Genomic DNA, 21182 nt, shown 5'->3' with positions numbered 1-21182 from the left:
ATCGCGGACGATGAGTCATCGACAAGTGCTAACAAACAGCAGGAATGGGATGGTCGGTCCAAGAGGGGAGCATCCGAGATTACTGTAATGATTTTTCTCCCAACATAAAATGGGTTATTTAGAGTAAAACAGATAAGAGATGATGGTCATAAAGAAGAGTAAAAGGAGGAGAAGGAGTACTGTTGCGAACCCCACATCAGTGCGCTCTTTAGATGCTTCTGCCATGAACACACAGACTGTCCTTTTAAATTGTGTCCTTTACTATACTTATCTCAGGTTTCATGGGAGAAGTGTACACACGCAAGACTTTGTTGTGTTCTACAACCAGACTAACTGGCAGGTATCGTGTGTCAGTCTGCAGAACGTACAGAGCTGGCGTTCACTCGCTCACTGTCTTGCTTTCAGAACGGCATGCTGTCTGCGTTGCCGTACCTGGGAGTGCTGGTGGTGCGCATCATCGTCTCGCTGACGTTCACCGGCTGCCAGAAGAGGACGGGGCTCAGCCTCACCAACCTGAGGAAGCTCAACCACACCGTCGGTACGTCGCTACCCCGTTCCCCGTACACGCTGCAGTAGACTCCCCGATCTCTAGCAGGCAGCGCTCTGCGGCTGGCAAATCTAGGCTGTAAATGTAGGACTCTAAAAATGGTTGTTAAATTTTGTACCGTATGTATTTGGTATTGTAGAGAGGCGAACAAGTTACAAAGTATTCATTACACGTAGCCGTTACACATAAGAACCTGTTTGATTCCGAATCACGCTGTGCGTATAACGTCGCTCGTTAACTTGCCATTGGAGTGGAATCTCTTTCGTGAGCAGAATTTTCTCTTTTACTTACTGAAGAACATCGTTACAACAAGAGTGGATTCAAATACAACTTTCTGTCGCCCCCACTTTTAATATGCCACATTTGTGTGATTTTAATTTTATATGTATAGTACATAAACACACACACACACACACACACACACACACACACACACACACACACAAACACACACACACACACACACACACATGTACGACTGCCTAACATCGTGTAGGGCCCTGCGGAGAACGCAGAAGTGCCGTAACACGACCTGATATAGACTCGACTAATGTATGAAGTACTTTTCAATGTCAATAAACTTTAACAACAGCCGTACACAATTGCTTCATACGAAGACGTGACAGCAACGTCGCGTCTTCGTATGAAGAAATTGTGTAACGATTGTAATTCACGATATCCAGTGATTTATGTCACTATACGACATGTTCATTTATTTGGATAGAATCGTATGGGGCCTGAAGATGGAAAAATGAAATGCCGAAACTAGTTGCTTTCAGAACAAAATAAAATATCTTAAAGTATACGGCTGTCGGTGAACTTGATTGACATTAAAATTACCTACCAGCCGATGTCCCCTGGTCATGATGCACCAACAGAGACTGATGAGTAATAATGGCGACAAATTGTCTCCTTTTCTAACTCCTTATATAATTTGAGACTTGAAGGCTTTCCAGGAAATTTAGCTTTGTATTTTGTGTCTGTAAGGTTTTGTTTAGTTATTTAAAGGGTTATCGTTTCTATTGCAAATTCTTTCCAGGTTTTTAGAAGAGAGTTGCTGTCTATCAGACATTAGCCATGTTTTAATATAACGATAATAATTTGTTTATCATAAAATATATAAATATTTTAATATAATAATAGTAATTTGTTTACACCGATGAGTTGTGCACTTCATTAGCATACCGTCCAAGCAATTGCAATTCAGAGAAATTTAGCTTTTAGGATGCATCATCCGAAAATTTGAGATGTAAATGTGTTACGCAATTAATTTAAAAATTGCAATAGCCACAAAGCCTCAGGTCTCTGATAGCGCACTAATTTACACGATGTAAAATCGGAAATCACTCAATTTTCAATATTTCGCATTGTACTACGATTGTGGACATTGGTCCACAAACTATTGTTGTACAAGCTTATAAATGAGGGACATGCTGTTTTTTTTTTTTTCAGTCGTTTCCACATACGTTCGGGAAATCGGTGTTTCTGATTTATTTGTCTCCTTAGTGGAGGGTCTTCCTCTTCTGTTTTCCTACTTAACTTCGTTCAGTTTGCCTGTTCTACCTATGGTTTCAGAAACTTGCCAACGAGCGCATTTCCTGACTGGAATCTTATAGGTCGTCACAAATCCGTCAGCATGAGCAAGTAACTGAAGAAACTCTAAAAGACTACTACATTAAATACAGCCTGGGTCAATACGTCTGTTCTGGCGTCATTGCTAACAGCTGAAATTGCAAGAGTTGAACTCGTTGTATGAAAATAACTGCCGACTGAATCGCCATTTCAGTGCCTCACGTACGCAACTACAGGGTCACATGACTGCGTGCAACGGAAAGGCACGGTGATGTACACTCATGCTCATAAATTAAGGATAATTGCAGAATGTGATGCTACACAACGTGGCACTACACAAAACTGGCGCTAATAGCATAGGCACATAGGGAACTCACACGAAACGGATCTGTAAGTCCACGGCATTGGTGATAAGTTGAGAAAACCGTCCCGAAACACATGTGCTACAAAACGCCACTGTTTCCTGCGCATGTACCCCGACATCAATATGGGATATGATCACCATGCACACGTACACATACCGCACAACGGGTTGGTATACTCTGGATCAGGTGGTCGAGCAGCTGCTGGGGTATAACCTCCCATTCTTGTACCAGTGCCTGTCGGAGCTCCTGAAGTGCCCTAGGGGTTTGAAGACGTACAGCGATACGTCGACCGAGAGCATCCCAGACGTGCTCGATGGGGTTTAAGTCTGGAGAACAGGCAGCCACTCCATTCCTCTGATATCTTCTGTTTCAAGATACTCCTCCACGATGGCAGCTTGGTGGGGCCGTGTGTTATCATCCATCACGAGGAAGGTGGGACCCACTTCACCCCTGAAAAGGCGGACATACTGGTCCAAAATGACGTCCCGATACACCTGACCTGCTACAGTTCCTCTGTCAAAGACATGTAGGGGTGTACGTGCACCAATCATAATCCCACTTCACACCATCAAACCACGACCTCCATACAGGTCCCTTTCAAAGGCATTAAGGGGTTGGTATCTGGTTCCTGGTTCACGCCACGTGAAAACCTGGCGAAACTCACTGTTCAGACTATAGCTGGACTCGTCCGTGAACATAACTTAGGACCACAGTTCCAATGATCACGTACTGTGTTCTTGATACCAGGCCTCACGGGCTCTCCTGTGACCAGGGGTCAGTGGAATGCACCTTGGAGGTCTCCAGGCGAATAATACATGTCTGTTCAATAGTCTGTAGAATGTTTGTGTGGAGACAACTCTTCCAGTAGCAGCGGTAAGGTCCGGAGCAAGGCTACCTGTAGTACTCCGTCTGCGGGCACTAATGGTGAGATATCGGTCTTCTTGTGATGTTGTACACTGTGGACGTCCCGTACTGTAGCGCCTGGGCACGTTTCCTGTCTGCTGGAATCGTTGCCATAATCTTTAAATCACACTTTGTGGCACACGGCCGGCCTTTGTGACCGAGCGGTTCTAGGCACTTCAGTCCGGAACTGCGCTGTTGCTACGTTCGCAGGTTCGAATCCTGCCTCGGGCATTGATGTGTGTGATGCCCTTAGGTCAGTTAGGTTTAAGTAGTTCTAAGTCTAGGGGACAGATGACCTCAGATGTTAAGTCCCATAGTGCTTAGAGCCATTTGAACCATTTGTGGCACACGAAGGGTCCGTGCTACTACATGCTGTGTTTGGCCAGCCTCCAGTTGCCCTAGTATTCAACCCCTCATAACGTCGTCAATATGTGTTCTTTGAGCCATTTTCAACATACAGTCACCATTAGCATGTCTGAAAATGTCTGCTCACTTACTCGCTGCACCGTACTCTGACATGCACCAACACACCTGTGCGTATGTGGACTGCTGCCAGCGCCACCGTGCGACGACCGTAGGCCAAATGCACCGCATGGTCATACCCCGAGGTGATTGAATCCCGCAAACCACCCACCAGAGCGTTGTTTCACCATGTTGTATCAGCATTATCCTTAATTTATGAGCATGAGTTATTTCGCTGCACAAAACGTAAAGGTGAAAATGACTTTTGCATGATGTGTTACTGCCAGGAAACAAAGCTTGATGAAATTTGGAGCTTACATAGAAAGAACTGCTACAGTACAGTACAATATAGTACAGTGCAGATGGCAACCGAAAGAAATACGCAATGACACAAACAAAAATGACAGTTTCATTCAGAGAAATTTATTACAGTACAGTCACCGTGATTTATGATGGGCCTTTGGACATACCAACAGGCCGGAAATGATTCTTAATTGTATGTTCAACCACAACGGAAGGCAATGGATGTCCTGCAACGTGATCCATTACTGGTCACGTGGTTAGTAAGGAGTTATTGTGGTAGGGCGTTCCATTCCTGCGTAAGGCCTGGTTGACAATCTCTAGGTGGTCGTTGGTGGGTGTGGACGTGGTGCAACACGACCCCTCAACGCACCCCCACGTGCTCGATGGGATTTAAGTCTGGGGGGATGGAGGGGGGGAGGGCTGAAGGGGCGTTTGCCGAATATCGTATAGTTGAAGAAGCTCCTCATCTGCTCTGTTCGATGCGGTCGCTCATCGTCGTGCCAAAAATGAATTCAGAGCCGAGTGCACCCTTGAAAAGACGCAAATGGGGAAAGGGTACAGTGTCATAATGACGTTCACCAGTGAGTATAACGTGTTTAAAGATTTGGTGGTCAGTACATCCTTACAAAATTTGTCGGTGCGGTGCACGGTACACGGCCACATGCACCAACGACCTTCCAGCTGTCGTGGATGACACTGGTGGCGGAGTGGAACGACGTACCACAAGAACTCCTTGACAGCCTCTGAACGTTGCAGAGCATGCATTGTCGTCCGTGGTAATCACACACTTTATTAAGAACGATGTTCCAACTTTTGCTGATGTAATGTCTAGCGCGTCATCAGGTATCACAGAGACTTCACTGTCTGTTCATCCTGACATGCAAGTGAAAGAAGACTTCAACGTAACTATTGTCTTTGGATAACACTCTCATTCCTGTTTGTCTCCTTACGTTTTTGTTTCACTTAGCTTTTGTAATATACTGTAGCATTTCCTTCTATATATGATCCAAGTTCTATCTAGCTTTGTTACTTGGCAGTGACACATTATGTGAAAGCTGGTTCCGCCGTTACGTTTTGCACTCCAGTGAACTCTGGTAAGCCAAAACATTATGACCACCTACTTTACAGATTCTTTGTGCGTCTTTGGAACGAAATATATAACTGATTCCGTGCATCAGCGATCCTATAGTTTGTTGGTAGGTTTGTGGATGGCTCAAAATGGCTCAAATGGCTCTGAGCACTATGCGACTTAACTTCTGAGGTCATCAGTCGCCTAGAACTTAGAACTAATTAAACCTAACTAACCTAAGGACATCACACACATCCATGCCCGAGGCAGGATTCGAACCTGCGACCGTAGCAGTCGCTCGCTTCCAAACTGTAGCGCCTAGAACCGCACGGCCACTCCGGCCGGCGGTTTGTGGATGTATGTGGTATTAGGTATCTATGACAGGTCTTGCAATTCGCGTGAATAACGGTTCGCTGATTTGCGCGCAGGTGGGTTCCACAGGATTTACATCAGGCAAATTTTCTCATCGAGACATGAACATGAATTTATTTTAACCATCGTAGCACGGTTCTGGCTCTGGGACATGGGAACTTATACCGCTGAAAGATTATATCGCCGTCGGAGAAGGCATCAAGCATGAAGGGATGAAAGTGGTTCGCAGCTGTCAGTGTTTCTTCGATTACTAGCACAGTCCCATGGAAGGGCAGTTGAAGTCTCCCATACCATAACGCTCCTCCCACCAGCCTGTGTCCGCGTCGCGCTGCACCTCGACGATGGCGATTGTGGGGACGACCATCGACCTAGAGTAACACAAATGTGATTCACCCGAAGAGGCGACACGTTTCCTTGATCGAAGATTGAATCTCAGTGGTTCCGTGCCCACTCCAATCGTAATTACCAATGTCGTTGGGTCAGCATGTGAACACAGGGACGGTCTGCTTCGGAGCTCTATGTTCAATAATGTACCATGAACAGTGTACTCCGAAGCTCCTGAGCGTGCACCAACATTGTGCTCTTTCGGCAGAGATGCCACAGATCACACTCTATCCTACCTTACAGAGCAGACAAGCCTCCGAAACCCACGTTCTGTGATTAGTCGTGGACGTCCAACCGTTAAGCGCCTAGTGGCAGTTTCAGTGTCCTTCTACCTCTTTCTGTAGATGCAAATGACAGTAGTAGCAAGTGAACATTCGACCTGTCTCCTCGTTTTGGAGATACTCGTTCGCAGGCTCTGCGAAATAATAATCTGCCCTTGTCAATTTCACTTATCTCAAAGGATTTCCCCACTTGCAGCCCATATCTTCGCTAGAGTGTTACCCTGTCCCTGTCTGCTCCGCTTACATTCTTTTGTTTCCGCATCACGTGCCCGCAACGTCACCAGGCGGCATGCAACGTCGCGGTGGGCAGTGGTTACAATGGTTTAGCTGATCAGTGCATATTATTACGTCTTGCACAATATTAGATCGTAGAATAATTAGTTTACGCTCCTATTCGAGTCAGCAGGGTCCGCGTCTCTCGACTTGTACATGTTCACCGTCACAGCGGATCACGCAGTAAAATTGCGTCTTTTTTGCTGATGCCTGAGCCCTGTTCGGCTCGTGTTCGTGCCGTTTATTGCTTGACATCTTGTCTTTACGGTATTGTCGCCTCGTTTCTTATTCGATTTACTGGCATCACTAAGTTGCTGGTTTGCTTGCCCGTGAGTGGTAGTAGCGGCGCTTATCGATAAGTGCACTGCCGTACTGTTCAAAAATGGCTCTGAGCACTATGGGACTTAACATCTTAGGTCATCAATCCCCTAGAACTTAGAACTACTTAAACCTAACTAACCTAAGGACATCACACACACCCATGCCCGAGGCAGGATTCGAACCTGCGACCGTAGCAGTCCCGCGGTTGCGGACTGCAGCGCCAGAACCGCTAGACCACCGCGGCCGGCTGCCGTACTGTCACTGGAGCGACCGCTAGTGTTTCTGGGTCGTCCTCTGTCGGAGTTCTGTTGGGACAGAGCGCCAGTGAGGTGCGGACAGCCAGTACTCGCCGACCGCCGGCGACACACATGAACTCCCCGACGGAAGGAGACTGGAGCGGGAACGACCGTTCGTTGGTCGTCTCATCGGACGACGTGTATTTGGTCGCCGACCGCTTATGGAAACTCTGTGTGTGTCGTCTTGTGATTTCTCCTTGTTGTTCCACAGTGATTGGTTTCAGGATTGTCGGAGTTCTTGGTGTCAGTGTTTATGTGGAACTGTGTGTAGCTTCTGCGATTTCCACTGAGCAGTTATGAATGCTGGCTACGTACTGGAGTAGGCAGTCGGTCGGTTGTGACAGAGCAGCGAGGAAGTCTCCCGGCGTGGGGTCAGGCTGGGACCGCTGGCGGGGTGCACATGCGGTCGGATTTGTGAGACACCAGCTGTGAGAGCTGCAAAGTTCGTCCCTCACCGAACCTGGATACTGGAGTGGAGTAATCAGTTAACTTGTTATGAAACCTCAACTGCTGTGACATGTCTTTGTTCATTGCCAGTTGTTGCTTCCTGGGCCGTTCCCGCAAGCAGCAACGTATGGTGCGCTGGAGTCTGCGAAATTTTGCAGCCGTCTTCCTGTATGGTGTTAAACTATCGAATTGATTGTAGCTTATTAGTGAATTGCACCAGCGGTATCTTCTGCCTTGTGGCCGTTAATGTTCCGGTTACCTGCCCTTGTCGTTTGCAAAGTTTTCCGGCAGTGTGTTTTCTTTGCTGTGTTAACACTGTCTGGCATTACCTGTAGTTCGACAGCCTTGGTGTTGTTCTTTTTTTTTTTTTTTTTTTTTGAGTGATTATTGTGCGTTGACTGTATTTAGACGCCAATTGTCAAGACATAGTGCTGCTGGTGTCTTTGTCTTCGCTGATATTTTCAGTTGTTGTGCCGTTGGTCGGGTGGAAGGGAATCGATTAGGTTGTTGGTTGGTTCTTCAGCTGTGCCTAGGTCGGGTTGCCATACGATTATTTAGTATTATGCTTGGCTGTCTGTCTCACCTAAACTTGTGTCGGAGTTTCCTCCCCAGGCCGACCCTTGGAGCACTTCTGAGCAACATTGTTCTGTTGTTTTTAGATTGTGATTTTGTCTCAAGTACTGTGTGAGGCCTTCAGTCACCTATTAATTAAGTTTGTTTTAATTTTAAAATAAGGCCTTAACCCGTTTTAAGTTAAAACTTTGAAGACTTTTGTTTTAACTAATTTCTTTAACAAGGGAAAAAGGGGAATTTTGCTCTATTGCAAATCTTTGTTATCGAGGCATTAAGGCTTGAGTTGTTCTATTTTTAGTATGTGGCCCTCAGCTGAGCTTTTATGTCAAATATTTTTAAGATAAGGCCTTCATCCATCTTCAATTAAAACTGAAAATTCACTTGTTTGAAACCGTTTAAATTTTCTTCTCTATTGGAAATTCTTGTTATCCAGGCCTTAAGCCTCAGTTCTTCTATGTCTAGTGTGTGGCCTTCAGCCGACTATTTACGTAAAAATTATTTTTTTTTTAAGTAAGGCCTTCAGCCGCGAGTATTCCTTAAAGCAATTTTTAATAACTTGTATTCGGGCTTTCAGCCGTATTGTTTCTGAATCCTTTTAAGGGCATGTGTGATTAAGTGTTTTTAGGAAAATAAAGTTTGCATGTTTTGTGCAACTAACAGTAACTGGTCTTGGCCACTTTCCACAACCATAACCTGATCCGATCTGTCCTGCGATCCCAGATTTCAGTGCCAAAAGTTCACTCCTTTCCAGTGCCACCTGTGATCTTGGGTCCAGCAGATAAGGGTATCGGTACGGTATCAATACAACAAGCGAGCTTCATCGAGGAAATTTTGAGCACTCAGTGACTAACTTTTCTTTTTCTTTACGCCAAATGTGTGGGTTTGAGAACTGTACGTTGAGCTAGAGGCGGGGCTGTGCCTGTGTGGCAGGCACGCTGGGTGCGGCGGCGAGCCTGCTGGGGGTGGCGTCGCTGTCGTGTCAGCAGCAGTTCTGGGCGGTGCTGGTGCTGACGGCCGGCCAGGCGGTCACCGACCTCGCCTTCACGGGCGGCTACGTGCTCTCCTTCCTCGACCTCGCGCCCCGGCTCGCCGGCACCCTCACCGGCGCCGCCAACGCGCTCGGCAACCTGCCCGGCGTGCTCGCGCCCACCATGGTCGGATACCTCACCACCAACGTGAGTACACGGCTGCCGCAGTCCGGAACTCTCCGTCCCAGTTACCAGCCACATCACCCCCTAGATACCGGAAACGCCTAATAGATTCTTATCCTATCCTGTCAAGTAACTTGGCTCTTTCTCAATGGTTACATTTTATTTTTAATTACACTAATTTAAATTGTAATTCATCATTACACAGAAACACAAGGGATGCAATAAAGAAAGACAGATCCTTTTCACAAATTACAGGGCGTATCAAAAAGAATCATCCGATTTGCCGAGTCTATATTTCTGGAACTAATAAACTTATACGATGAATTTTGCTTTTTGATGAACGAGAAACTCAAAAAGCTTTTTTTTATACACCTTTTCATAGGTATTCAATATGTCCTCCTTGAGATGCACGGCATATGTCAATGCGGTATTCAAATTGATCCCACGCTGCAGTGAGTATGTCTTGAGTTAAACAGCTTCCACAGTTGCTGTTAAGCGATATCTCAGTTCATTCTTGTTGGTAATGCAGGCGCACAAACAGAGTTTTTTATAAACCCCCGTGACATTTAACCAAACACATGCAGGTCTGGTGACCTTGGTGGCCACTAATATAAGGCTGAATCATTTGGTGCAGTGCGACTAATCCATTGTTCACTTATGATAAATGAAGTCGTTCGAATGAGTCTCCAACAGTGGAAAAAGAAAGTTCTGAAGCACATCGAGGTATGCGCTGCCTGTAACAGTGTTCTCGGCAAACAAAAGTAGACCGTACACCTTTCCCCGTGAAACTGTACAAAAAAAAATTAAATTTTGTAGAGTCCCTCTCATGTTGTACAACTTCATGTGGTTTTTCCGTACCCCATATTCTCACATTATGACGGTTCACCTTTCCATTTAAATGGAAGGTTGCCTCATCTCTAAACACTAAGAGTGTAAGAAAACTGCAGAACCCGACACGTTGTTGTTTGTCGCCTCCACGATTAACTTGCAGTAGCTGATTTTTGTATGCTTTCACGTGTAAACGTCGACGCAACACACGCCAGACGGATATCGGGGGCATGTTGAGATGTCGAGCTGCACGGCGAACGGATCTCTGCGGGCTGCTTGTGAAACTATGGAGGAGGTGTTCGACGTCTGTGTCAGACACTCGGGGAGGGCCCGGCGATTTGCCTTTACACAAACTATCTGTTTCTCGGAAATTGTCATACGCATTATCTAAGGCTCTGTGCTGTAGGAGGATCCACACAACACTTAGTCCGAAAGTGACGGTGAACAGTTATTACTGACCGAAACTGTGCAAAACGTAGAACAAAAACCATTTTATGTTGTGCTGACGCTATTTTTACTAGAACTGGAATGGACGCACACTCTTGCTACCTAGCGGGACCCATGTAACTCTAGAATTTGCTCTTTCCAACAGTAGGTTGTTCATGCACAAATCTAAAATAACATAATAGTTATGATTATTTTAAACCAGATGATTCTTTTTGATACACCCTGTATTTGAAGGGCTTCGATAAAGTAAATAAACCATTATTGTAGGAGATATTAAGAAGAAAAGCTAGACAGTTGTACTAATACATCTTATACACGTAGTTCGGAAAGGTCTGTAACAATATAACAATGTAAATAAATGGGGATAATGAGAGCATAACAGAATATTAAGTGTTCGACATGGCTGCAGCCTTTCTCCACCGCTCATCAATACATCTGCATCTACGAAAATGACCGGTAATGGAAAGTAAGCCGAGTGAAGAGCGTTTCTACTGTCACCAATGCAATTTCACGTAGGGACCACGAAGATAAGAGAAGTTGGTTGGTTGGTTTGGGGGAAGAGACCAAACAGCGACGTCATCAGTCTCATCGGATTAGGGAAGGACGGGGAAAGAAGTCGGCCGTGCCCTTTCAGAGGAACCATCCCGGCATTTGCCTGGAGCAATTTTAGGAAAATCACGGAAAACCTAAATCAGGATGGCCGGATGCGGGATTGAACCGTCGTCCTCCCGAATGCGAGTCCAGTGTGCTAACCACTGCGCCACCTCGCTCGGTATAAGAGAAGTTATGGCTCGTACAGAGATGTATAGACAGCCGTTTTCCCTCACTCTGTTTGCCAGTATAATAGGAAAGGAAATGGCTATTTCGGAGTGGAATAGGAAAGACAATAACTCTTCGCCATGTTTCACTCCTCGGCATGTGGAACATATATGTAGATGTAGATGTCGATATGTCGAATTACGTCGCTTAGCGGGATTGCAAGCTGTCGGCTTCTTAGATTACACTACGGACTTACGGACTAGCTTTCACGAGTGTTCACAAGAATAAGTGTATTTTTTTATGGCATGAAACCTGCAGACAGCTATATTAAGGCGCTACTGCTTTCGTGGCTTCTAGCCACATCATCAAATGCTTATACAAACAACAAGAAATAAATAACTGACAATGACTGAACCCCCATACACCAAAGTAATACCAGAGCCATAAGCACTTAATTATGAGAATAGGTAAAAAGAAGAGTTCTTACAAACAATCAAAAATGGTAAATATCATGGCGAAGAATGTAGAAGGACCAACATCCTTCGTTAAAGTTATAACTCCTGTAGAGCGGATAGTTAAAGAATAAAAAGCTGGCCGAAGAAAAACATTTTCATATCCAAACACCGAGACATAAACAGTGGTAGTGATCGAACACTTACATATGAGAACAAAACCATAGCCACAACTGAGTAATTATGAGAATAGATAAAAACAAAAGTGTGCTCACATCTACATCGATACTTCGCACCGGGCGGTCCTAGGCGCTACAGTCTGGAACCGCGCGACTGCTGCGATCGCAGGTTCGAATCCTGCCTCGGGCATGGATGTGTGTGATGTCCTTAGGTTGGTTAGGTTTAAGTAGTTCTAAGTTCTAGGGGACTGATGACCTCGGAAGTTAAGTCTTATAGTGCTCAGAGCCATTTTTTTGATACTTCGCAATCCACCGTATGGTACGTGGCGAAGGGTATCCTGTACCACTACTGGTCATTTCCTTTCCTGTCCCACTCGGAAATAGGTCGAGGGAAAAACGATTGTCTGTGTGCCTCCGTGTGAACCCTAATTCGTATCTTTTCTTCATGGTCCTTACGCGCAATGTATGTTGACGACAATAGAATCGTTTGGCAGTCACCTTCATATGCCGGTTCTCTAAATTTTCTCAATAGTGCCTCTCTAAAGGAAGGTCACGTTCCCTCCAGGGAGTCCCATTTGTATTCTCGAAGCATCTCCGTAACACTTACGTGATGTTCAAACCTACTGGTAACAAACACTAAACAATGATATACAACATGGAGAATTTCGAAGGCCCAAGCTTCACAGCAAAAACCATTACGTCCGTAGAGCGCATAGTCAATGTATACAAAGTTGGGCGACGGAAAAATAAACATGTGCCATGTAACAAGGACGCTCCTCTAATCAAAGAGCAAAAGCGAGACGCTGGACCAAAAGCGAAATACTGTCGCGGCGAGATGCAGAAGGCTTATCAGCAAATCAGCACAAAACAGAGCCAGCCAGGTGAATTGCAGCAGCCTCCGGCCTCATTGCACACACAGACAGAGGTGGTGAAGCAAAGTGGACGGCACAGGAGTCTGCGGAGCGAAGAGCGCCACCGTGACGTGGGAGGGGAGGAATCAAAACAACGACCCCTACATTCTAAGCTCACCATGAAAGTTGGAGCTCCCTTACATCAATTTTGACAAAATAAAGGTAACAAAGTAAGCATGTACCAGTACGGCGAGTCTAGAGGACAGAACCAGACGCAAAAGCAAATTACATTGCACTTACAGTGGTGGCACAAATCCCGAAACTGGTAGTGCCTTTATAAAATTGGTTCAAGCTACAGCTGTTGGGGAAGTTCTTGCTATAAAATATACAACTGCTACGGATGCCCCAACAACAGAGTTGTTTGTTTAGAGGTTTAGTTTGAAATGTACGAATCCCCGCCACGATTGGGGCCCTCTTCTTGGCCTTTCGTGGCACTAGGGACGGTATCTATCTTGTGGTGGAAGGAGACACTGGACAGCCTGTGTATTTGGTTAGGGCCCATTACGACGCAGACGAAGTGGAGCAATTTTGCTACCTCGGAAGGAAAGTTTTTAATACGACGGACGAAGCAAGAACTTAAAAATCTGTCCAGCACAGTCAAAGAATGCATTTCTGGTCAAAGGATGTCTACTATTGTCGAAGATCGGTGTTGGCCTGAGGAAGAAATCTCTGAGAAAGGTGGGTTTTGAGCACTGCAGTGAAAGACAGACAGTGATGAAATCGGAAGAGAGCAGAATCAAATCGACGAGGAAAGGAATATATGGAAAACACTGACAAGAAGAAGGGACAGGATGATAGGATATGTGTTAAGACATCAGGAAATAACTTCCATGACACTAGAGGGAGCTGTCGAGGGTAAAAACTGTACAGGAAGACAGTGCCTGGAATACATCCAGTAAGTAACAGGACGTAGGTTGCAAGTGCTACTCTGAGATTAAAAGGTTGACACATGAGAGGAATTTGTGGCGGGCCGCATAAAACCAGTTTGATGATAAAAAAAAGGTACCTTAAGGGCAAGTGACTTTCTCATAATGGCATATGTTTTCTCCTGCATGTTTGTAAATAACTTCTACTCCTACATCTAACTGAGATCGTTCGTGCCGCCCTAACACATGTCCAGTATTCCCTATTAGTTTTGATTAGTACTGATACGAGTCCCACACATTTGAGCAACATTACAGGTGCGACACACAACTGATATGTAGGCAGTCTCCTCTGTAGATTGAAGGCATTCTTGGCTTTGGACGTAAGCTAGTGTCAATCTTGGGAACTTCTCCAGTAAGTAAAAACTGCGTTAGTAATTACAAGTTTTCTGGTTACAGGTCGTCTATGTACGATTATGATGTGGAACCCCGTGACAAGGTCGTTAGAGACCGAAGAAAATGGAACAAAAACTGGAATATGGGAGAGATTAAGCAGGTTTGCCATGCCCTTCCGAAGGAACTACCGTGTCATTCTGCTTAAGCTATTTGAGGAGCTCATCGAAACCCTGGATTTGATTGGCCAGAAGTGGATTTGAGCTGCAGTCCTCCTTTATTCCCAGTGTCTTACTCGGTATGGTTGGTTTTCTTTTGCACTTCATATTGGAAGCATGGCTTGAGAAAAATCAAGACGTATTCGTCGAATTTGTCAGTCAAGAAAAATCGTTCAACATTATAAATTGGTGCAAGACATTCGAAATTTTTAGGAAAATAAATGTAAGTCATAGGAAAAGAGAAGTATGTAAAAATATGTGAAAGAACCAAGAGGGGAAAAGAAGAATGGAAGACCAAGAATTAAGTAAGTTTAGGATGTTACCTGTACTTTTAAATGTAAACATAGAAGAAGCAATGACTCATGGAATATGATCAAAAGTATCCGAACACCCTCAAAACATAACTTTTTCATATTAGGTGCATTGTGCTGCCACCAACTGCCAGGTACTCCATATCAACGATCTCATTAGTCATTAGATATAGTGAAAGAGCAGAATGGGGCCCTCCGCGGAACCCATGGACTTCGAATGTGCTCAGGTGATTTGGGTGTCACTTGTGTCATACGTCTGCACGCGAGATTTCCGCACTCATAACACTCATAAGTCCACTGTTTCCGATGTGATAGTGAAGTGGAAACGTGAAGGGATACGTACAGCACAAAAATGTACAGGCCGACCTCGTCTGTTGACGGACAGAGACCGCCGACAGTTGATTAGGGTCGTAATGTGTAATGGGCAAACATCTATCCAGACCATCACACAGGAATTCCAAACTGCGTCAAGATCCACTGCAAGTACTATGACAGTTAGGCGAGAGTTGAGAAAACTTGGATTTCATGGTCGAGCGGCTACTCATAAGCAACACATCACGCCAGTAAATGCCAAACGACGCCCCACTTGGCGTAAGAAGCGTAAACATTGAACGATTGAACAGTGGGAAAATGTTGTGTGGAGTGACGAATCACGGCACAAAATGTGACGATCCGATGGCTGGATGTGGATATGGCGAATGCCTGGCGAATGTCATCTGCCATCGAGTGTAGTGCCAACAGTAAAATTCGGAGGCAGTTGTGTTATGGTGTGGTCGTATTTTTCATGGAGGGGGCTTGCATGCCTTGTTGTTTTAAGTAGCTCTATCACAGCACAGGCCTACATTGATGTTTTAAGCACCTTCTTGCTTTCCACTGTTGAAGAGCAATTCAAGGTTGGCGATTGAATCTTTCAACACGATCGAGCACCTGTTCATTATGCACAGCTGTGTCGGAGTGGTTACACGACAATAACATCCGTGTAATGGGCTGGCTTGCACAGAGTCCTGACCTGAATCCTATAGAACACCTCTCCTACGTTTTGGAACCTCGACTTCGTGCCAGGCCTCACCGACCGACATCGATACCTCTCCTCTGTGCAACACTCCGTGAAGAATGGGCTGCCATTCGCCAAGAAATCTTCCAGCATCTGATTGAACGTATGTCTGCGAGAGTGGAAGCTGTCATCAAGGCTAATGGTGGGCCAGCACCTTAGTGAATTCCAGCATTACCGATGGAGAGCGCGACGACCTTTTAAGTCATTTTCATCCAGGTGTCCGGATACTTGTCATTCAACTTTTGAGCCTTTCTTTTATTTACGTCAATGCTTCTTCTACGTTCACATTTAAACGTACAGGTAACCTCCTAACCTTACTTAAATTCTTGGTCTTCTGCCTCTACATGGATACTCTGAAAATCACATTTAAGTGCCTGGCAGAGGGTTCATCGAACCACCTTCACAATTCTCTATTATTCAGTCTCTATGGCAGGACTCTCGTATAGCGCGCGGAAAGAATGAACATCTATATCTTTCCGTACGAGCTCTGATTTCCCTTATTTTATCCTGTTGATCGTTCCTCCCTATATAGGTCGGTGTCAACAAAATATTTTCGCATTCGGAGGAGAAAGTTGGTGATTGGAATTCCGTGAGAAGATTCCATCGCAACGAAAAACACCTTTCTCTAAATGATTTCCAGCCCAAATCCTGTATTATTTCTGTGACGCTCTCTCCCATATTTCGCGATAATACAAAACGTGCTGCCTTTCTTTGAACTTTTTCGATGTACTCCGTCATACCTATCTGGTAAGGAACCCACACCGCGCAGCGGTATTCTAAAAGAGGACGGACAAGGGTAGTGTAGGCAGTCTCCTTTAGTAAGTCTGTTATATTTTCTAAGTGACCTGCCAATAAAACGCAGTCTTTGGTTAGCCTTCCCCACAGCATTTTCTATGTGTTCCTTCCAATTTATGTTGTTCGTAATTGTAATACCTTGGTATTTAGTTGAATTTACGGCATGTAGACTACACTGATTCAACCTGTAACCGAAGTTTAACGAGTTCCTTTTAGCAGTCATGTGGATGAACTCACACTTTTTGTTATTTAGGGTCAGCTGCCACTTTTAGCACCATTCCGATATTTCTTCTAAATCGTTTTGCAGTTGGTTTTGATCTTCTGATGACTGTTAGTCGATAAACGACAGCATCACCTGCAAACAACCAAAGACGGCTGCTCAGATTGTCTCCCAAATCGTTAATATAGATAAGGAACAGCAAAGGGCCTATAACACAACCTTGGGGAACGCCAGAAATCACTTCTGTTTTACTCGATGACTTTCCGTCAGTTACTACGAGCTATGACCTCTGTGACAGGAAATCACAAATCCAGTCACATAACTGAGACGATGTTCCATAAGCAAGGAATTTCACAACGAGCCTCTTGTGTGGTACCGTGTCAAAAGCCTTCCGGAAATCCAGAAATACGGAATCGATCAGAAATCCCTTGTCAATAGCACTCAACACTTCATGTGAATAGAGAGCTAGTTGTGTTTCACAGGAACGATGTTTTCTAAATCCATGACAGTGTGTCAATAGACCGTTTTCTTCGAGGTAAGCCGGCCGTAGTGGTCATGCGGTTCTAGGCGCTACAGTTTGGAACCGCGTGACCGCTTCGGTCGCAGGTTCGAATCCTGCCTCGGGCATGGATGTGTGTGATGTCCTTAGGTTGGTTAGGTTTAAGTAGTTCTACGTGCTAGGGGACTGATGACATCAGAAGTTAAGTCCCGTAGTGCTCAGAGCCATCTTCGAGGTAATTCATAATGTTCGAACACAATATATGTTCGATAATCCTACTGCATATCGACGTTAACGATATGGGCCTGTAATTTAGTGGATTACTCCTACTACCTTTCTTGAATATTGTGACCTGTGCAACTTTCCAGTCTTTGGGTACGGGTCTTCCGTTGAGCGAACGGTTGTATATGAATGTTAAGTATGGAGCTAATGCATCAGAATACCCCGAAAGGAACCTAATTGGTATGCAGTCTGGACCAGAAGACTTGCTTTTATCAAGTGGTTTAAGTTGCTTCACTACTCCCAGGATATTTACTACTACGTTACTCATGTTGGCAGCTGTTCCTGATTCTAATTGTGGAATATTTACTTCGTCATCGTTTGTGAAGGCATTTCAGAAGACTGTGTTTAGTAAATCTGCTTTGGCAGCACTGTCTTCGATAGTATCTCCATAGCTATCGCGCAGAGGAGGCGTTGATTGTTTCTTGCCACTAACATACTTCACATACGACCAGAATCTCTTTGGATTTTCTGCCAGGTTTTGAGACAAAGTTTCGTTGTGGAAACTGTTATAGGCATCTCTCATTGAAGTCCGCGCTAAATTTCGAGCTTCTATAAAAGAACGTCAATCTTGGGAATTTTTCGTCTGTTTAAATTTGGCATGTTTTTTTCGTTGTTTCTGCAACAGTGTTCTAACCCGTTTTGTGTACCAAGGAGGATCAGCTCCGTCGTTTGTTAATTTATTTGGTATAAATCTCTCAACTGCTGGCGATACTATTACTTTGAATTTAAGTCACATCTGGTCTACACTTATTAATTTGGAATGATTGGAGATTGTCACTCAGGAAGGTGTCAAGTGAATTTTTATCTGCTTTTCTTTTCGAGGATTTGGGGATTACAAAAATTCAATCTCGCTACGACAACCCTATGTTCACTAATCCCTGAATCGGTTTTGATGTTCGTTATTAACTCAGAATAATTTGTTGCTAAGAGATGAAATGTGTTTTCACAACCTTTTACTATTCGCGTGGGCTCAAGTACTAACTGCTCGAAATAATTTTCAGAGAATGCGTTTAGCACAATTTCGGATGATATTGTATGCTTTACCTCCGGAATTAAAGATGTATTTTCGCCAACATATCGAGGGTAAATTAAAGTCACCACCAACTATTATCGTATGAGTCGGATACGTGTTTTAAATGAAACTCAAGTTTTCTTTGAACATTTCAGCAACTGCATCATCTGAATTGGGAGGTCGGTAAAAGGATAGAATTATTATTTTATTCCGGTTGCCAACAATGACTTCTGACAGCAACAAACACGCCACCGCCAATCGTGTTTAGCCTATCCTTTCGGAGCCCCGTTAGGTTCTTCGCAAAAATTTCGGCTGAGCTTATATCCGGCTTTAGCCGGCTTTCAGTGCCTATAACGATTTGAGCATCAGTGCTTTCTATTAACACTTGGAGCTCTGGTACTTTCCCAACACAGCTACGACAATTTACAACAGTTATACCAATGGTTCCTGTATCTACGTTCTTCCTGTGTTCAACCTGCAACCTTTGAAACTGTAGCCCTTTTCGTGTTAAAAAAAAAAAAAAATGGTTCAAATGACACTGAGCACTATGGGACTTAACATCAGTGGTCATCAGTCCCTTAGAACTTAGAACTACTTAAACCTAACTAACCTAAGGACATCACACACATCCATGCCCGAGGCAGGATTCGAACCTGCGACCGTAGCAGTCGCGCTGTTCCGGACAGAGCGCCTAGAACCGCGAGACCACCGCGGCCGGCTTCGTGTTTTCCCGAGACCCTCTAACCTAAAAAACCGCCCAGTCCACGCCACACAGTCATTTTCATGGTTCAACCATATTTGGTAAAGACACCACTGCGAAGAAGTACAGTGGGAATAAGTACCACCTAACCTAGCTCTCATAGGGATGGGGTAAAAAGGCTTTCGTAGCGGCTGATACCTAGGCTGCCTGTTCGACTGGTATACTGAGCGAATGGTATTAGAATTAATTGTAGGGAGTACAAGTGCAGATAGTCATGGCTGAGCAGAAAGAGGGGGGAAGATAAGATGTACAGACATAGGTGCAAGTAGGAGATAGACAAAGAGAGCAGGATATGGACAAGGATGTGGGCTTACACTTAATAAGTTAGACGTCATCAGGATCACATTCAGTCCTGATGATGTGCCATACTGGTGAGCTCTGTGACAAATATTGTATGTGTGTGAAAGGTACTTGTTGTGTCGCACAGGGTACGCGCGAGGAGTGGACAGTGGTGCTGTACGTGACGGCGGCGTTCTACGTGGTGGGCGCAGCTGTGTACCTGGTGCTGGGCAGCTCAGAGCAGCAGCCGTGGGCGCCGGGCGACGCCAAGAGCCCGCCCGACATCGAGATGGAGCCTCTGCAGCTGCCGGAGAAGGCGCCCCACCCCCGCACTGACGTCAACAGCAACGGCATCCCCCAGCAGCCCACCACCACCAAGCTGCTGTGAGCGGATTCTCCACCTCTATCCCCGGCACCGTCCGTCGTGTTGCGTCAGATAGTATTCCGCCCACGATGTTGAATACATACATTAAAATATGAAAAAAACGTACGACAATTGATGAAATGGGACACACTGTGATTCGTGGTATTCCTGGAACTCTAAACTAGAGAGCGTTTCCGTCCTACCACAAAGAGGAACTGTCTTCGTCGAGCGTGTGGAGTGACGTGTCAGAACTGTTCGTGATGATTTTCATGAAGTGATTGCTACGCATTAAAACTGAAGTTTGCATTTAAAAGTGCGACACGAGCAGTAATAAACAGAAGTGAACTTTTGACCTAGAAGATTTTATTGCAGGAAACATAGCCTTTCCTGACTTCATTTTCCTTACGTTACAGTGCTCAAAAGGATCAGCTTACCAGTTGAGAGAAGAAGAACAAGGACAGGAGGGTGCAGCAGTACAGCTTGTAGTGCTGACCAAACATTCACGATAAAACATGCACATTGTGGCATCAATGAACTCTGCAAATATTTCTTATAACTATTATTTTGTAGCATAATAGAGGTTTGCTATTCTTTCCTCCGTCATTTACATTGTGTTTGCTGCAACTTCCTTCACACGCTTTGAGGTTCATTTATGGATACAGGAGCGAGAAACAGAAGCGGTTCGTGGGCAGAGAATTTAGATATTAATTTATTCTACGTCTGATATCAAACAGTAAAAGTATTTCATAACTTTGTTGGTTGTAGATGCAGCGTCAGTTGCTAACAGTAAATCTGAGCGTTGAAATTCATACAGATACAAAGGTTTAGAATTCAGTCTTCAACATAATGACTATGTCGTAGGCGTCGAGCCCTGACGCTATATATGTCTATAAATCTTTTGAAATGGCAAACACACAAAATATGGCTCCGTGCGTCGACTTTTGAACTTAAGTAGACCCGCCTCTGGTTGCTTGCATATAAATCGCATCGGCGTAATCGCTCGTGGCGGCGACCTCATACCGCGGTGGCCGCTGTAGGAAACGTGGCGGCGTGACTGACGGCGTCCGTATTCGAGTGCGGTCGACCGGATGGCGGCAAATACCGCAATGTCATTGAATGGTCAGCATGTCTCCACTCTGTGCGGTAGTGAACTGTGTTTATTTCCTAAGATTTCTTCCTGTTTGTAAGAGTCAAGGCACCAGGACCATTTCTAATATTTGGCTCCCGTCAGTAAAGT

General features: G+C 44.9%; 1 protein-coding gene across 3 annotated transcripts in view; it reads left to right on the top strand.

Annotated features, from left to right (window-relative positions):
- LOC124612734 (uncharacterized transporter slc-17.2-like) overlaps window positions 1-20552 on the top strand; it is a 507667-nt gene extending 487115 nt beyond the window's left edge. For all 3 annotated transcript variants that reach the window (XM_047141112.1, XM_047141110.1, XM_047141111.1), the window contains 3 exons: window positions 406-538; window positions 9099-9343; window positions 19730-20552. In XM_047141112.1, coding sequence (XP_046997068.1) covers window positions 406-538; window positions 9099-9343; window positions 19730-19969 — 618 coding nt within the window. In that variant the 3' untranslated portion in view covers window positions 19970-20552. The remainder of the gene's footprint in view (window positions 1-405; window positions 539-9098; window positions 9344-19729) is intronic.
- Window positions 20553-21182: the final 630 nt, after the last annotated feature.

Source organism: Schistocerca americana, chromosome 4 (genome assembly GCF_021461395.2).
Source record: "Schistocerca americana isolate TAMUIC-IGC-003095 chromosome 4, iqSchAmer2.1, whole genome shotgun sequence".
In the NCBI taxonomy this organism is placed as follows: domain Eukaryota; kingdom Metazoa; phylum Arthropoda; class Insecta; order Orthoptera; family Acrididae; genus Schistocerca; species Schistocerca americana.
Note: the sequence above shows the minus strand (reverse complement) of the source record. Positions and strands in the feature narration are given on the sequence as shown.